At 44.7% G+C, this 14,805-nt stretch overlaps 1 protein-coding gene across 5 annotated transcripts in view; it reads right to left on the bottom strand.

Moving 5' to 3' along the window:
- Window positions 1-2,536: 2,536 nt before the first annotated feature.
- The window catches only part of ELAVL4 (ELAV like RNA binding protein 4), a 149,659-nt gene continuing 137,390 nt past the window's right edge, over window positions 2,537-14,805 (bottom strand). For 4 of the 5 annotated variants that reach the window (XM_036352990.1, XM_036352991.1, XM_036352989.1 and 1 more), the window contains exons 4-7: window positions 9,420-9,573; window positions 7,199-7,424; window positions 5,554-5,592; window positions 2,537-3,380 (exon numbers count right to left, since the gene is read on the bottom strand). In XM_036352990.1, coding sequence (XP_036208883.1) covers window positions 3,011-3,380; window positions 5,554-5,592; window positions 7,199-7,424; window positions 9,420-9,573 — 789 coding nt within the window. In that variant the 3' untranslated portion in view covers window positions 2,537-3,010. The remainder of the gene's footprint in view (window positions 3,381-5,553; window positions 5,593-7,198; window positions 7,425-9,419; window positions 9,574-14,805) is intronic. The other variant, XM_036352992.1, reaches the window with a different exon arrangement.

The following is a 14,805-nucleotide window of genomic DNA, read 5'->3' as shown; positions in this document are numbered from 1 at the left end:
TATAACTGAGGAACAGGCACGAATGTAGCACAATGCCAAAATAACGGCCAATGTGCCAGCTTCTTATCAACCAAGGCAGTGTTCCTCACACTGTAAAGTACCGGCGATTCACCTGGGATTCTGGTTAAATATAGATTCGCATTTGGCCCAAGAGTCTGCATTTTAACAACTCCCAGACGCTGCGGATACTGCCGGTTGGAGATCATACTTTTAGTGCCACGGAACTAGGGCAATGACTTTTGAATACTGAGTTGACTTTTGCAACTTAGCGAAACAGAGTTTTACTCTACCTTTTTTGTTTGTTTAATGATAAAAATACTGGGGAAAGCTGAAGATGCTACAGGAAAAAAAAAAGTTTGAATGAACACATTTAAAAATCTGGGAAGCTCAGATCCATTCTACACACTTTCATTTATTGTCTGGACAGATAAAGTACAAATAATTCAAACACAACAAGGTTATGGAAAAAGAACCAGTTACAATACTTTCCCTCAGAAATCATCTAAACTAGCAAGATTAACATGAAGTCATTCATTATAACTAAAGTATACAACTGCCTGGTCCTAAGATTTCTTCCCCCCCAGCGTGAACACATTATAGAGGAGAGGTTTTGGCATGCCTTTCCCACTATGCTTACTTAGCAAATGCATCAAAACTTTGCCAGCAAACTGCATTCATTCATAGCAGATGATGTAAAAAGGTTTCCCTGAATGTTGAACGAGTGTTCTCTGAACTGAAATCTGTTTTGTGTGGTGTTTTTTTTTTTCCAAAATAAAAAAGAGGAAAAATTTAAAAAAATGTAAAGGAGGAGTCTACGATGCAGCCTTGTTTTTCGGTACTCTCTATACTACCACGACTACTACAAAGTTCGCCTCGTCAGTGTGAAAACAGCAGTCTGTCTGCATGCACTTAGTGGGTTCAGCATGGGGAAAAAACGCACAAAATAAGCACAAGTTATAAATAACCATAACATTTTATTACCATTAAGACTAAACTTGTATTGAAAAGGTTTTATATAACAAGACAAGAAAAGCAATAGCAAATTTAACTATCAACTAGATTATGCATAGCGAGTAACTGTTTCTATTACCCAGGGAAGAGCATGAACCCTTGTATTTTTTTGTTTTGTTTTTGTTTTAAATATAGAACCGTACAAAGCACAAACGTACTAAAATGATCAGTGCACTGGACATGGGAGAATGCTCCCTCAGTCATTTTGTTCCCTTAGCTCTGTTTTGTTTCCCCCAATCTGAATTACATGAAAATAAAGACCCAGTTGTTTTTATTTTTCTACTGTGCAGTAAGAAAAAAATATTCACAATAAACATGACAATATACCAAACAATAGTTCTACACAAGTTACCTTGATACCTCTTTAACTGTCACTTAAATAGCATAAGAAAACATTTTAAGACATTACAAACAAAACTAGCCAAGTGTTACAACTTATAATAAATTAACCCAAAGAAAAATAACTTTATATATATATATTTATATTGTATATACACATACACACACAACAGAATGACACAATAATATGCTTCTTCCCATAGTTTAAGTAAACAAATAAGTAGTCTAGCCAATCTAGCTATATTTGATCTCGGCCATAGGCATCATCACATCAGCGATTAAATAAATAAGTGTTTCAAGCAACAAAAACAGTGTCTCAAATGTACCAACACAGCCCAATTCTATCAGCATGGGCTACAAAGTGAATTTGAAAATTCCTTAATGAATTGAAAGCAAATGTATCTTTTGTTTTCCTTTCCTAAACACATTACATTTAACTATGATACTAAGATATGTAAATAATTTCGTAGCACCTACTGCTCAGACTAAGAAAGTTTTAGATCAAAAGGAAAAGTAATCTTTTAAATTTTTGTTCTGCTGACATCCCATACTGATGACTTAAAGGAAAAACTGTCTTTCAACTCATCTCCTTGCTTTTGGGTTTTGACTGTGGGGAACTGTGGTACCCTGGGTAGAACGAACACTCCTTTCCCCTAGTAATTAATAATTTTTTAATTATTATTACATGCTATGAAAAGATATGAAGATCATCTGTTTATAGCCCATCCTTCAAAAAACAGTCTACGAATCCAGTTTAAAACACACATCTTGATCTCTAAAAAGTTACCAGTGCAGTATGAACGCGACAAAGTTGTCAATTTCCCCTAAATTAGCCAGTCAAAATATTTTTTCTCAAATCCAGATTCTCTTGTAAAAATTCTTTATATTTTATAAAAATAGATTTTTCTTGAAACCCATTTTCAGCAAAGAGACCACCTCTTTGGCAACAATGTTAATGTTATTAAATTGTTAATGTCATCAGGTATCCCCCTGGCCCCCATCCCCTAACAGAAGACTGTTTTAGTTCACATGATATAAAAGAAAAAAGGAAAAATAAAAAAATTTGCAAAAGTTTTTTTTTCATTTTTGCAATTTTTATTATTCCTCTTTAATTTGTGTGGGTATTTTTTTTTTTTTTTTACCAATCTGAGTGGATCAACATTTTGACAAAAAAGAAAAATCTTTTTTTTCCTTTCTTTGAATCCCATTACTTTGTAAAAATTGTTTTATTTTTATTATTTTTTTTGTTTTTTATTTTTCTTCTTCAAATGAGCGAATGGTCATCTTAAAAAGACCCACCTTCAAGGAAGGTAGTAAAGTTAGCTGGCTGGGTAAAAATCCCTGCACATCGCTATCTATGTATATTATATTCAACAACGACAGCTATGAAAGAACATTCAATGCATCAAAGGTATTTTTTTTGTTTTTGTTTTTTTTCTAAGCATTATAAAATCCTTTCCTGGTACACCTCAGGATAATCCAATGTTTTAATACTTAGGCAACACTGGCTTATAAAGTCCATGGTTGAATATAAGCCTTGAAAGGTTTGTTTCTCTTTCTCTCTTGTGTGTGTGTGTGTGTGTGTGTGTGTGCACACATGTGTTTTGTTCGTATATACTTATATATATATATATTTTTTTAATAATTAAGGATGGGAAATTCAGGATTTGTGGGCTTTGTTGGTTTTAAAGGAAACTTGCAAGACTCGGTCTCCCAGGCGGTACCCGTTGAGGCTGGCAATGGCCATGGCGGCCTCGTCATAGTTGGTCATGGTGACAAAACCGAATCCCTTGCACTTGTTGGTGTTGAAGTCGCGGATGACCTTGACGTTGTTCACTGCGCCAAAGGGGCCAAAGAGCTGCCAGAGGACACTCTCATCGGAATCGGGGGAGAGGTTGTAGACAAAGATGCACCAGCCTGTTCCTGTGTGACCAGGAATGTTCATTCCCACAAGACTTGTCATCCCATCAATGGTGATTGGGGAGAACCTGGGGGGACAAGCAGAAGGGGGGACTGGTCCAGACATCAGTCTGACCAAGGATAACACAGAGATGCACAGACACAGACACGGGGCAAAGGGCTGAGTGAGTGTTTGCAGGAGAGTCTTCAGGGTTTAAAAACCAAAATGCAAAAACTCATGTCTGTGGCATTTCCTCTGATGGGAATGGCTAGGTTGGCTGAGGCACGTATATGTTAAGAGAAAGGCCTAGGTCAGTTCCTAAAAACCACAAGGAACTCCCATAGCAAGGTTCTATCATAGCTCTAGCACAGAATATGTTCATAGGGTATCCACCCTGACCCTTATCCTCCCTCCCCACAGTAGACAGTGAGTTCTTGGGGAAGGGGCTTGATTTCATTCATTCTGTTGCTCCATTTAATTATTCAGTGAAGCACATATAGGAATATCACATAGTGACATGTAGAAACTCAATAAATGTTTATTGATTGAATGAGTGAGTAACATTGGTGGAAGTCAAAACTTAGGAAATTTTATTTAATTTTTAAGGTAGATTAAAGGATTACTCCAGAAGTGCTCAAGTCTTCTTCCCTCTTGCTTAAAAACGAATAACAAGACAACACCAAAAATAGCATTGTATAGATTCTTAGAAGGGCAAATCCACATCTAAGTGTTATTTGCATTATTTCTGAAGACTGTCTTCACCTTTTCTCCTTCAACCGAATGAACTGACCTCACTCAAGTTTATAGGTAGAGAACAGTTAAGTGTTTATGTTAAGGCCAAAGTCAGGGTCAGCAAAGAGGTTTCAACTCTAGTTGGTTATGGCTACCTGGAGTGCTTTGGTAGAAAGGATTCTGGGTCCAAATTTGGGTTTAACAGGACAAGAGAATGAATGCTTTTATCAACCAGTGATGTTTACTGGGGGTGGGGACCTGGAGGAGGTGGCAGCCACGCATGCTGCCTCTGTGTCTTTCCTGGCCCCCTCTATGTATGGGCATCTCTCTCTCATCATATTATCTGCTAGAGGGTATCAAAGGTCAGGGACAAAGAGCTGGGGAAAAATGTAAAACGCGTGGGAACAGGCAAGCAGTGTGCTAGGCACCTGGAGATCATCCCCTTCCTGGTACCAGGACTGAGATTGGAGAGACCAGAGCTCTGATAGCGGAGTCTGCTGTCAAGGTAACATCCTTCACTGTGTGCCTGTTCCCATGGTCAGGATACTTACGATGCATGGCCAAGGGAAAGAAATGCCTCGCGCAGGGGGTGTGGTGTGGACTGTTAAAGACCACATCTCCTTCCCTTGACTGTAGGAAGGGGAATTACAGTGTGCAGCTCTACTGAGCAGGATGATGAAGATGCTATGTCCCTAGCAGCTCAGTGGGGCTTATCAAAAGAACATTTGGGAATCTCATGGACACAGTGACATAATGCACTCGACTTCCTGAGATCAGCTTTCAGATTGGGTCTGGAGCACCCCTGTGCTGCATTCAGAGAGCTCCAAAAGCTTCGACTCTATTTCAGCCCCCGAACTCACAAACAGGCTTTAAGTGAACAAAACAGCAAGTTTAAAACACACATACATATATAATCACGGGAGGATTGATAATAACTGTTAAAACCTGTAACAAAAAAACACACAAAACCCTGGTTGAGGTGCACACAGATACACTTCATTCTCAGGTTGTGCCCTCAAAGGCACAATGAGGGAAGGCATGGGGGCAGGACGCAGAAGGTCATCCATGCATGTATGCATGCTTTGGCCAGGGGCTGGTAGTCCAAAATCTAATTTTTCCACTGGCAATCATAAGATTGTCAACCGTGATTAACAAAACGTTCTAATACTGATTTGCTGGAATTTGCCCTCTTAACGGAATCTTGGCATTGCTAAATGCAAAAACAGTTTGCTCTGCAAGTTTGCAAAATCAGCTGGCAGAGTTGGAGCCTTTCCCCTGAGGGAAGCCACTCGGAGGACCCGACTATCAAGGGCTCGGTAGCTGTGGCACCTGAACCATAGGAAGAGCCCGTCTGCAAATAAAAGAAAAAGTGAAACACACAAACACACGTTGTGTGCCCTAAAAGAAACAAACCAACTGAGGTCCGAAATGAAAATTAAGAATTGGACATGCTGGTGGAAGAAAAAAGGAAGAATTAAAAAAAAAAGTAAAGTTAGTGAATTAAAAAAAAAAAATCCTAGCCCCAGTCTGTGCCAACACGGACATCTGGCAATCTGTGGAGTTTTAATTACCTCTTTACGCCATAGGCCATATTAAGCAAATTGTCCAGCCTGCAAAGAGAAGGAGGGTCTCTGGGTTAATGCCTCACAGATGGCAAGATCGCTCAATGGAACTATTAATAAGAATGCTCCATTTTCAAAAAAGAAAAGCTCAGCCACTTGCCCCAGTGCTCAGGAGCCTATCCACCGCTTTCCTGCCTCCATTACAAGGAATTCATGTTCAGGTCAATGCTGGAGTTTAAAGCAAGTGTCTCATGAATCTCCCTTTCTTTCAAGGCCTGAATGAATCCCGCCCCCCACCTTTCAGGACATTTGTGTGTACTTTATTTTACATTGGGTGTGAAATTGTTAAAAGAGGCGGCTTCTTAAGTTGTTCACATTTTATTATAGTGAAACTTGTGAATAAAGGTCTCATATTAACAATTCATGCGCACACACAATGCATATCAGAATGGAGCTTTTCTCCTCGTCTAGCTACATTAACTGAATCTTATTACACACATTTTTGGGGGCGGGTAGGAGGAGTTTTGAGGTTAAGATTTTTAAAAAATCAGCTTACTATGTGCAACCGGAAAACACCTCCTGGTAAACTGCTATTCTGTTATAAGCTATTATCTCTCTCATGCCCAGCACCTTTTGGGGACAAGCTATTCACACCACGGGGCAGTAGTAACCATAGTTTCCGCCATTAGAAGCCTGCTGGAAAGGCTTTTTACATAAACACTGCATGTGCTCTCGCACAAAATAAAAATTAGATGACTTGGTCTCTTCGTGAAATCATTAACCATTTCCCATTCAAGGGCACGGGAGGACACTGCAGGGGCTGATTTTCCTTCTCAGTGTGGCCAGATGGAAGGGCGGGCTCTCTCCCCATGTGATGTTTGAAAAGGAGAAGAACCTTTCATTAAAGGGAAGTTGGGACATGGGTGGAGTAAAATTATTTAGAATTATTATGGGTAGGTCAAGAATATTCTTATCACTTGCACAGTGGAGGCCGTTCAAACTCGAACTGCCTTCCTGGAGAGAAACCTGCCTTTCAGAACAGTCCCAGGAGAAAGGGAATGTCCCCCTTGCACCAGGAGCTCCCCAGGGGCTGGGGTACCTAAAGGAAACACTGATGAGGCTGGGACACATCTTCCTCCTTTTCCCAGGGACTGCTGACGTCATAGTGAGAGCAAAGTTAACACAAACGGGAGCACACCTGCGCACCTAACCCAGCAGTTACCTGCAGAACAAAGAGGAGGACAGGCCAACCCACTCTCTCTGGCAAGGATGTGCCTCCTGACCTGCTCGTTCCTTTCACTTTATGAAAGCCACTGCCTTAACCTTAAGTCTACGCTGCCAAATTCAGTCACACCTGTGATGAACTCCTGTTGAACCTGAACCTTATTTGGTTAAATACAGAAATTCTTTTTAAGCCAAGGAATCTGCAGTTTAACCACAGTCATGGTGGTAAGTTGAAAGGGGGATTGGAAGATCCAATCATCTCATTTGACGGGAGTGAAAACTGAGGCTGAGGGGAGGGGACTTTTGCACAGTGATTCCAGGAGGCAGAGGTTCTTACCCTTGCCCCATCCTTCAGGGCCATGGGCTTCCCTCACCCTCACCCAGCTCTGTACCCAGGTAGCCAGGCGAATGGGCACGTGGGCACCCCTACCTGAACCTCTGGGCCTGGTGGTGAAGCGGGCCAGGGTAGCGCCGGTTGGGGGACTGGTAGAGCTGGGAGAGCAGGGCCTGGCTGGACTTCTGGCTGGGGTTGTTGGCAAACTTCACAGTAATCGGTTCTGTAGCACCGCTGGGCTTCTGGCCATTCAGCCCTTTGATGGCTTCTTCTGCCTCGATCCTTTTATCAAAGCGGATGAATCCCACCCCTCTGGACACTCCTGGGGAAAGAGAAAGAACCTTAATAAAGAGTGAACAAACCAAACTGGTAAGAAACCCTCCAGAAAGAAATGACTGGGCCCCAAGGACATTCCGTGGGGAATCAGCCCACTGATGGGGCCAGGGCTGAGCCTGGCTCCCTGAATATCACACACTCACCAAAACGCCCCTGCCTGCATTTCTGCCATCATGGCTTTGAACAGGTAACTTCCACCCACAGAACACAGGCATCTCTCACGTCTGCCACTTCCAGCCCTCCTACACCTCCCTGCTCAATCTTCATCTCCCTGTAGTTGCTGTGACTGATCACCCACTGTCCAATGTCTCACCCTCCAGAGGATCTTCCACAGCTAGCAACCAAGTAATCTATTTGAAGAGCAAACTCTGGCCACATTACACCCTTTAAAATCATCTTCTATACCTTTTTTTGTACCTTTTCAAGTTTTTACCTTGTGCATGGTCTCTGTTCCTTATTGCCTCCCACTCCAAACACAGAATAACAAATAGCCCCCACCCCACCCCAAACCCTTCCATGGCTCCATGTTGCAAATAGATAAAGTTCAGGCTTCTTGGGATGGCATTTAATATCCCTGATGATCCTGCCCCCAAACCCCTGTTGAGCCTCAGGTCAGCCATGCTGAGCTGCCAGATGTTCCCAGGGCAGGTTGAGTTCTTCCTCGACTTCATTCCTTGACCTGCACCCTATTCGCCTATGCTATAGGACGCATCCTATCTGCCTGCCAGATAACTGCAAGTCATCTTCGAAATCCCTGTTCAAACTTTGCAACCTCAATGGAGCCTTCCCAACAATTTCCAGCAGGCACAGCACGCCTTCTCCTGAGCTCTCACGGTGCACTGGACAGCCTCTAGCAGGTGTCATGAGCTCTCATGGTGCACTGGACAGCCTCTAGCAGGTGCCCTGAGCTCTCACAGTGCACTGGACAGCCTCTAGCAGGTGCTCATCACACAGGAGTCCCATAAGGACTGTGCCTCCTCCACCCTGGACCCCAGTGTTTCCTTCGTCTCTGGACCCTGGTGTCCCTCTGCACAGTGTCTGTGGCACAGCAGCTTCAGTGAAGGTTTGTTGCATGACTTGAAGGAGAAGCACATGCTGAACTGCTCCTGGGGATGTTTTAAATTGAGAGCAAGTTGGGAGGTGAAAACATTTTGTCATTAAAAATAAAATCTGGCCGAAACCGGTTTGGCTCAGTGGATGGAGCGTCGGCCTGCAGACTGGAGGGTCCCAGGTTCGATTTCGGTCAAGGGCATGTACCTGGGTTGCGGGCACATCCCCTGTGGGGGATGTGCAGGAGGCGGCTGGTCGGTGTTTCTCTCTCATCGATGTTTCTGACTCTCTATCTCTCTCCCTTCCTCTCTGTAAAAAGTCAATAGAATATATTAAAAAAAAATGAAATCTGGGGGTGCCTCGCATTTCTTACTGAGAGGTGGTGGTTGCCTTTCTTTAGTGTGGACCAAGTCCCTCACTATTGGACCCTGGATTCATATCTCTGCACTGCTTCTGACTAGCTGGACCAAAGTCAGATCCCCCACTTTGGACCTCTGTTTTCTCCTGTGTGAAAGGGGCCAGTGTGAAGTTCCCTCTCACTCTATGGGGGCTAACATCGGGGCTAGAGCGATACCTACAGGTTCTTTTCACACACAAATGTAATGTTACCTGGTTGAGGGTTGAAAGAGACTTTGAAGGTCATATAGTTCCACTCTCAACCCAGTGCCTGAATCGTCCTCACAGCCCTGCCAAGTAGATCAGCTGCTGCTGGACTGATTCCCATGGTGGAGGGCTCCTGCCTCCTGAGATGGCCCACTTTCAATGTGGGGAGTTGATTGAGAAGAAGTCTTTCTCTTACATCAAAAATCTGTCCACTCATGACCCATATCTTCTACCCTACGTAACCATTACCCCTCTGCTCCTATGGGTCACAGGGCTCTGGCTGGTGACACTGAGACCCAAGGAAAGGAACGACAAAGAAACACTTAACCTGTGACTTGATCAACCAGGATCCGGGAGGTGATGATACGGCCATATTGCGAGAAAAGCTGCTCCAGTTCCTTCTGGGTCATGGTTTTGGGAAGGCCGCTAACATAGAGGTTAGCATCCCTGATTGAGGCAGAGCTCGGGCGGGCATAGGAGACCTAGGAAACAACAAAAGGAGCTAAATCCATTAGAGGCAACACCTTCCGAGTAGCGAGACCAAGTCTTCCACCAAGACGAGAATGCCTCATCTACCTTTCTAACTCATGGTGTCCGTTTGAATAACTCAGGAGCTCAGATTTTAGCTTCCCTTGTAATAGTAATGAGAACCAGGAGAACAGCAATAGAGGAACAAAAGGAGAGCTGACAATAACTTAAAACAAATGCACAGATAAGGGTCTCTAAGTGCAGAATAAAATAGCTACTGTATTGCAGCTGTTAAATGCAGAACTACCCACGCTTAGAGTTCTGGAGATTTACCTCCTGGGTGTGGGTGTATAGATGATTTACTGTATCCAACACATAATAATCTTTGAATAAATAAAAAAAAACCCACCCATAAAATTCTGCTCTGTGGATTTCTCTCCTTGGCACCCTCCCCACCTCACCCCCTTCTTCGTGAGCGCATAAAAGCGATCAGGTTCTCTGCGAGATTTTTTATGTTCCATCCTTTGTGCTGCTCCAATCTGTTCCCACAAGGTCTGCTCTCGCTGAATGACAAAGCGCTGGTGAAATGGGGCTGAATGAACATCTGCTTGCAAAACTGGATATGTGACCTTGTCAGAACATCTGCAAGAACCAGTTGCCTTCGAACTTGGAGGCGGAGCAGATGAAACCACAATAAACAAAATGAGGGCAAGGTGGAGAGGAGGGCGGGCAAGGGCAGCAGGAGAGAGACGCGAGCCTCACCGATGCTTATAATAAGTTCGACTTTGTAAATTTGTCCTCCCAGATCTCTCAACTGCTCCCCCCTCAAAGCTAACACAGAAGTGTAAACAGATCTGAAATTCCATCTGCAAGAAGCCAAATCCGTAGCAGTACACACAAGCAAAGCAAACCCCAGCAGTCATTAATTTTAGACTTTCATTTACTTATTTATTTATTTTTTAAAGAAAACAACATCAGACGTTTGAAATATAATTTACAGCTAGTCTAACAAAAGCACTTTCCTGCTAAAGCTATTTCTGGGGCGGTTATGGCTCAGAATAGATGATGAAAACAGTCATTTCAGAGCACATCTGACAATGTCGGACAGGAAGGGACCTATTTGCCTTAGCATTGTTCAGTCGGGAGTTTTATTTCATCTATAACCAATTTACAAGACCTGCTAAGACTCTAGGGGTGTGTGTGTGTGTGTGTGTGTGTGTGTGTGTGCGCGCGTGCACGCGCGCGAAAGAAATGATCCAGGTTAAACTGGACCTCTGGCATTAAGAACTAAAGCTCCAGTAGCGAGGAGGACCTTGTGTCTGAGACAGGGTCTAGCAAAGAGGAACGAGGCATGAGGAGACCCCTCACGATGGCACTCTCTCTCTTTCCATGACAGAGATGCCAGATCCCTCTATGGGTTCCACATCTACAATAGATGTTGACTCAACAGGTAAATGATATGAAGGACTAACTTATCTTGCTGATGGAGCAAGGCAGCTCACCTGCAGTGTCTTCACCTTCTAGAAGCTCATGACTGGCTTCTCCAGGCTCCTCCCCAGGACATGGCTGACAGGCAGAGGGACCTTTACATGGAGGGTCCCGTGTGTGCATTTTTTTGGGTTGGAGGATGAAGAACCAAAAACCCTATGAGACTGTCTGGCCAGGGTGCCACTCTACACGGGGCTCTCCCATGCTGTCCTTTACGGGACAAAGTCTGGTTATTATAACCTTGCAAAACATTTCTTTAGGCACAAGGAGGGTGCAGTAGGGAGAAAGAAAGAGAAACTTCATGTATGTTTGTGGTAATGAGAGTCACTCTTGTCTGACCCCTGGCAATTACTGACAAATTATCTGAATGACCTTTGTGTTTCCCTAAAACACCCTCCTCCCTCTTTGGGTTTGCTCAAGGGGAAAAATTTTCCCACCTACTTCCTCAGCTGCAAATCCTACCCCTCTTTCAGGCGAAGCTCACATGCCACCTCCTCTAATCAGCATTCCCTGATCTCCCAACAGGGCTCACAAAGAGCCGCACCCACAGTACTTAACTTGTCCTGACTTTGATTCACCATCTCTCCATTTAGTCTGTGGATTTCCTTGAGGCCATGGTTGTAAACCTGTGTCTTAATTCATCTCTGTGGCTCTAGCTCCCAGCACAGAGCCTGATACCCACAGGGTACTCAACACCCACTGAAAGACTGAATGCACACCACAGCTCACACTGAATGATGCACACATTAATGGGGTTAATTGTAGCTTGGATTTCTGAGAATGAAGGGGGAATCACTGAGAGTTAAGCATCCAGAACCACAGCTGTGATTCCCCACTAAGCTAAGAGCTAAGGGATAGGCTTCCCATTCTCCAGTGTCTGTGGTTGGAAGGACTGAAACAGTGTTGTATGGCTAGACACCATTTAAAGGTCTTCCCAGCAAACATTTCCTGAGGGTCCACTCTGAGCCAGGCACAGTGCTGCATGCTGGGGATATACAACGCATAAGGACAAGGCATGTTTTTTTTGCCCTAAAGGATCCCCAAGTGCAATGGGTGCAACAAAGACCACTCAGGAGGTACTCAATAAATGAGTTAAATGGAAGAATGACTAATATGCTTATGGACCAATCACCACAATGCCACAAATGTGTGCTATTCCAGGGTGATGTATAGATGCAACTGGAACACAGAGAAGGGAGAGACTAATCTCCCTTTAATTAAGGATTAAGAAGGCCAGGAAGGAGATAGAGCTGAGGTGAGACTGGTGGAGAAACAGGTGGAGTGATAGTGTCAGGGGTCAGGGAATGGTGGCCTGATGATATCACTCTTCTATTTGAGGACCAACAGGAAGATGAAGGTCAAGGGCTTAGTGTAGGGCCTGTGATATCCACAGGGTACATACATGGATTCCCATTAGCTCTGGGCACCCAGAACTGGGGTGCAGAGGGGAGCAGGCTGGGACAGACCTGCTGGGAAAAGGAGCTGGCACTGGGAAGCCAATGACACAACCAGAGCCATCTCCTCAAAAGATGATTCTGACAGGGAGATTCTCAGTCAAGGAGAATTACTGCTACACATCCCCAGGGACAGGCCCCAGCCACACAGCAGCAGCACGTCCCAAAGGTGAACAGCACCCTGCTTATCTATCCTCCGCCAAGCCAATTCCTGCTGCTTAGTTGTTCTCTATTTGGAACCTTAAGTCTATTGTTCTCTTAGTTTCCTGTCCAGGAAACATGTAGAAATAGGAGTGGACAAAAATGACAGAAAAAAAAAAGATCTTCCCACATTCAATATCCAAAACACTCCTTCCAGTATCTAAACTTTTCAAATCCCCTCATCCATTTATTAAATCCTCACGGAATGACTACAGGTGGTGGCCCTTTGTTCGGGTGAAACATTTTTAAAGATCCCAATTCTCAGTTCCTGCAGAGTCAGGCATGGCTGGCTTGTTAACCCCACCGAGCCTGGGGCTTCAATGCTGGAGGCAGCGCCCTGCAGAAGCCTGTGCCTAAGACCATGGGGATCCAGCTTGCTCCATTCATCCAGGATCTCGGAAGACAAGACTGGCATTTCTAGGCCAGCACTGATCTTGCTCTGGAGCTTGGAAAAAGCTGAAAGGAGGGAGCCTACTCCTCTCTCTCTGGGTAAGGGTGGCCCACAGGGAGGGGAGGATAAATGGCTGACTTTATAAATAATCTTGAGGGAAGATTTGCAGTCACTCCAAATTCCCCATCCCTCTCCATCCCTGCAGGCTCACAGCAGCCCTCCCCCTCCAAGAGTGACAGTATGGCATGGAGCTATGCATCCTGACTGTGGGCAAGTAATTGACCTTGGGCAAGTCATTATATGTTGATAAGTCTCAGTTTCTTTACTGGTAGAAAGGAGGACAATTCTCCTTTGATGGGTTATTGTAAAGCATTGAGATAATAGGTTGAATGTGTCTAGCACATACCCAGAATTTAGTTGATACTTAGTATGATTACTGATGAGTCATACAGGTGTTTGTGGGCCAGCCTGGGACTCCAGCCCTCATTGGGACACACTTTTTAATTTTATCACAAGCAAACATTTGGAACACTGCCAGTGAGTTCCTGTGCAGGCACTGTCCTCGGTCATCCTGGTGGGTCTGGATCGTCCTTGGCCACTCCACAGCCATGAAGTAGCCCTAGCACATCCCTACAGGTTCCATTGGTTCTCATCCTCAGAGTGTTTTCCATTTTCCAAAGTGACGTCACAAGGCAGCTCTCAGTGATTCTCGCCAAGGTGGCAAGGCAGGCATTGCCAATCCTCACAGACGGGGCAGCAGGACCAGGGCTGGGGCTGCCTCTTCCCGTACAATACTAACAGGTGCCTTCACCTGTGCACTGCCAGGGCTTGGCCTGGGTAAGGAGGGAGGAAGAGCATGGTCTGGGGAAAACCATTTCCTGAATCACCTGGCAACGCCTGCTCCTTGTCTGACCCGCCATGGTACAGAAAAGGGAGAGGACTTGGAAAACATGATAAAGGCATCATCTGGGTGTTATTAGGAAGATAAGATGAGAGGAAAAGCCATCTTCTCTGCCCTGAAAGGGTATTCCTTCAGGAAAACACTGGCATTAGAAGATCATTCATTCCACCCCTTCCTCAACACTTCCAGTGTGTCAGGCCTTGTGCTAGGGGTGAGAGCATCTCTGTTTCAAGGGCCCCACAGGCCGCTGAGGGAAGTAAGCAAACAAGTGAAGAGTGAGACACAGAGGGTTGTTCCTGATGGGGATACTGAGGGGGATACACATTTCATCCTCCCTGTGCTTCCTTCCATGTGGAGGGAGCCCCTATAGGAGCAGTGCAGGCCAGGGGAACGGGCGTGCCGACTCTGAATAGGCTTCAGCAAAGGAGATGGGCACATGAGCCTCAGCCGCTGCCTGCTTCCTCCTTCTGGGAGTCAGATGCCAGCTGGAAGCACACTTTCTGCTCCAGGCTCTCAGGTCCTATGGGAGCAGGTTGTGCTCTGATATAGGGAGGCCTGTGGGGGCCAGACCACCTGTGATGGGGCGTGTCAGTCTGTCCAAGTGTGGGGTTCTGTGTTAGGAAGCCTATTGTGTCCATGGAATTCATCTGAGACTTAAACGGTATTAAGATGACCTTAGGATTCCATATCTTTTACTCCTTTGCCTCATTTCTCAATGGCTTTAGAACTTGGAGGCATCATTTGTTGGGCACTTCCAATTACAAGAAGGACTTCTATCATTGACTGGGTGTTTTCATGAGCTCAGCATTCT

This window comes from Myotis myotis, unplaced genomic scaffold, assembly GCF_014108235.1.
Source record: "Myotis myotis isolate mMyoMyo1 unplaced genomic scaffold, mMyoMyo1.p scaffold_m19_p_2, whole genome shotgun sequence".
In the NCBI taxonomy this organism is placed as follows: domain Eukaryota; kingdom Metazoa; phylum Chordata; class Mammalia; order Chiroptera; family Vespertilionidae; genus Myotis; species Myotis myotis.
Note: the sequence above shows the minus strand (reverse complement) of the source record. Positions and strands in the feature narration are given on the sequence as shown.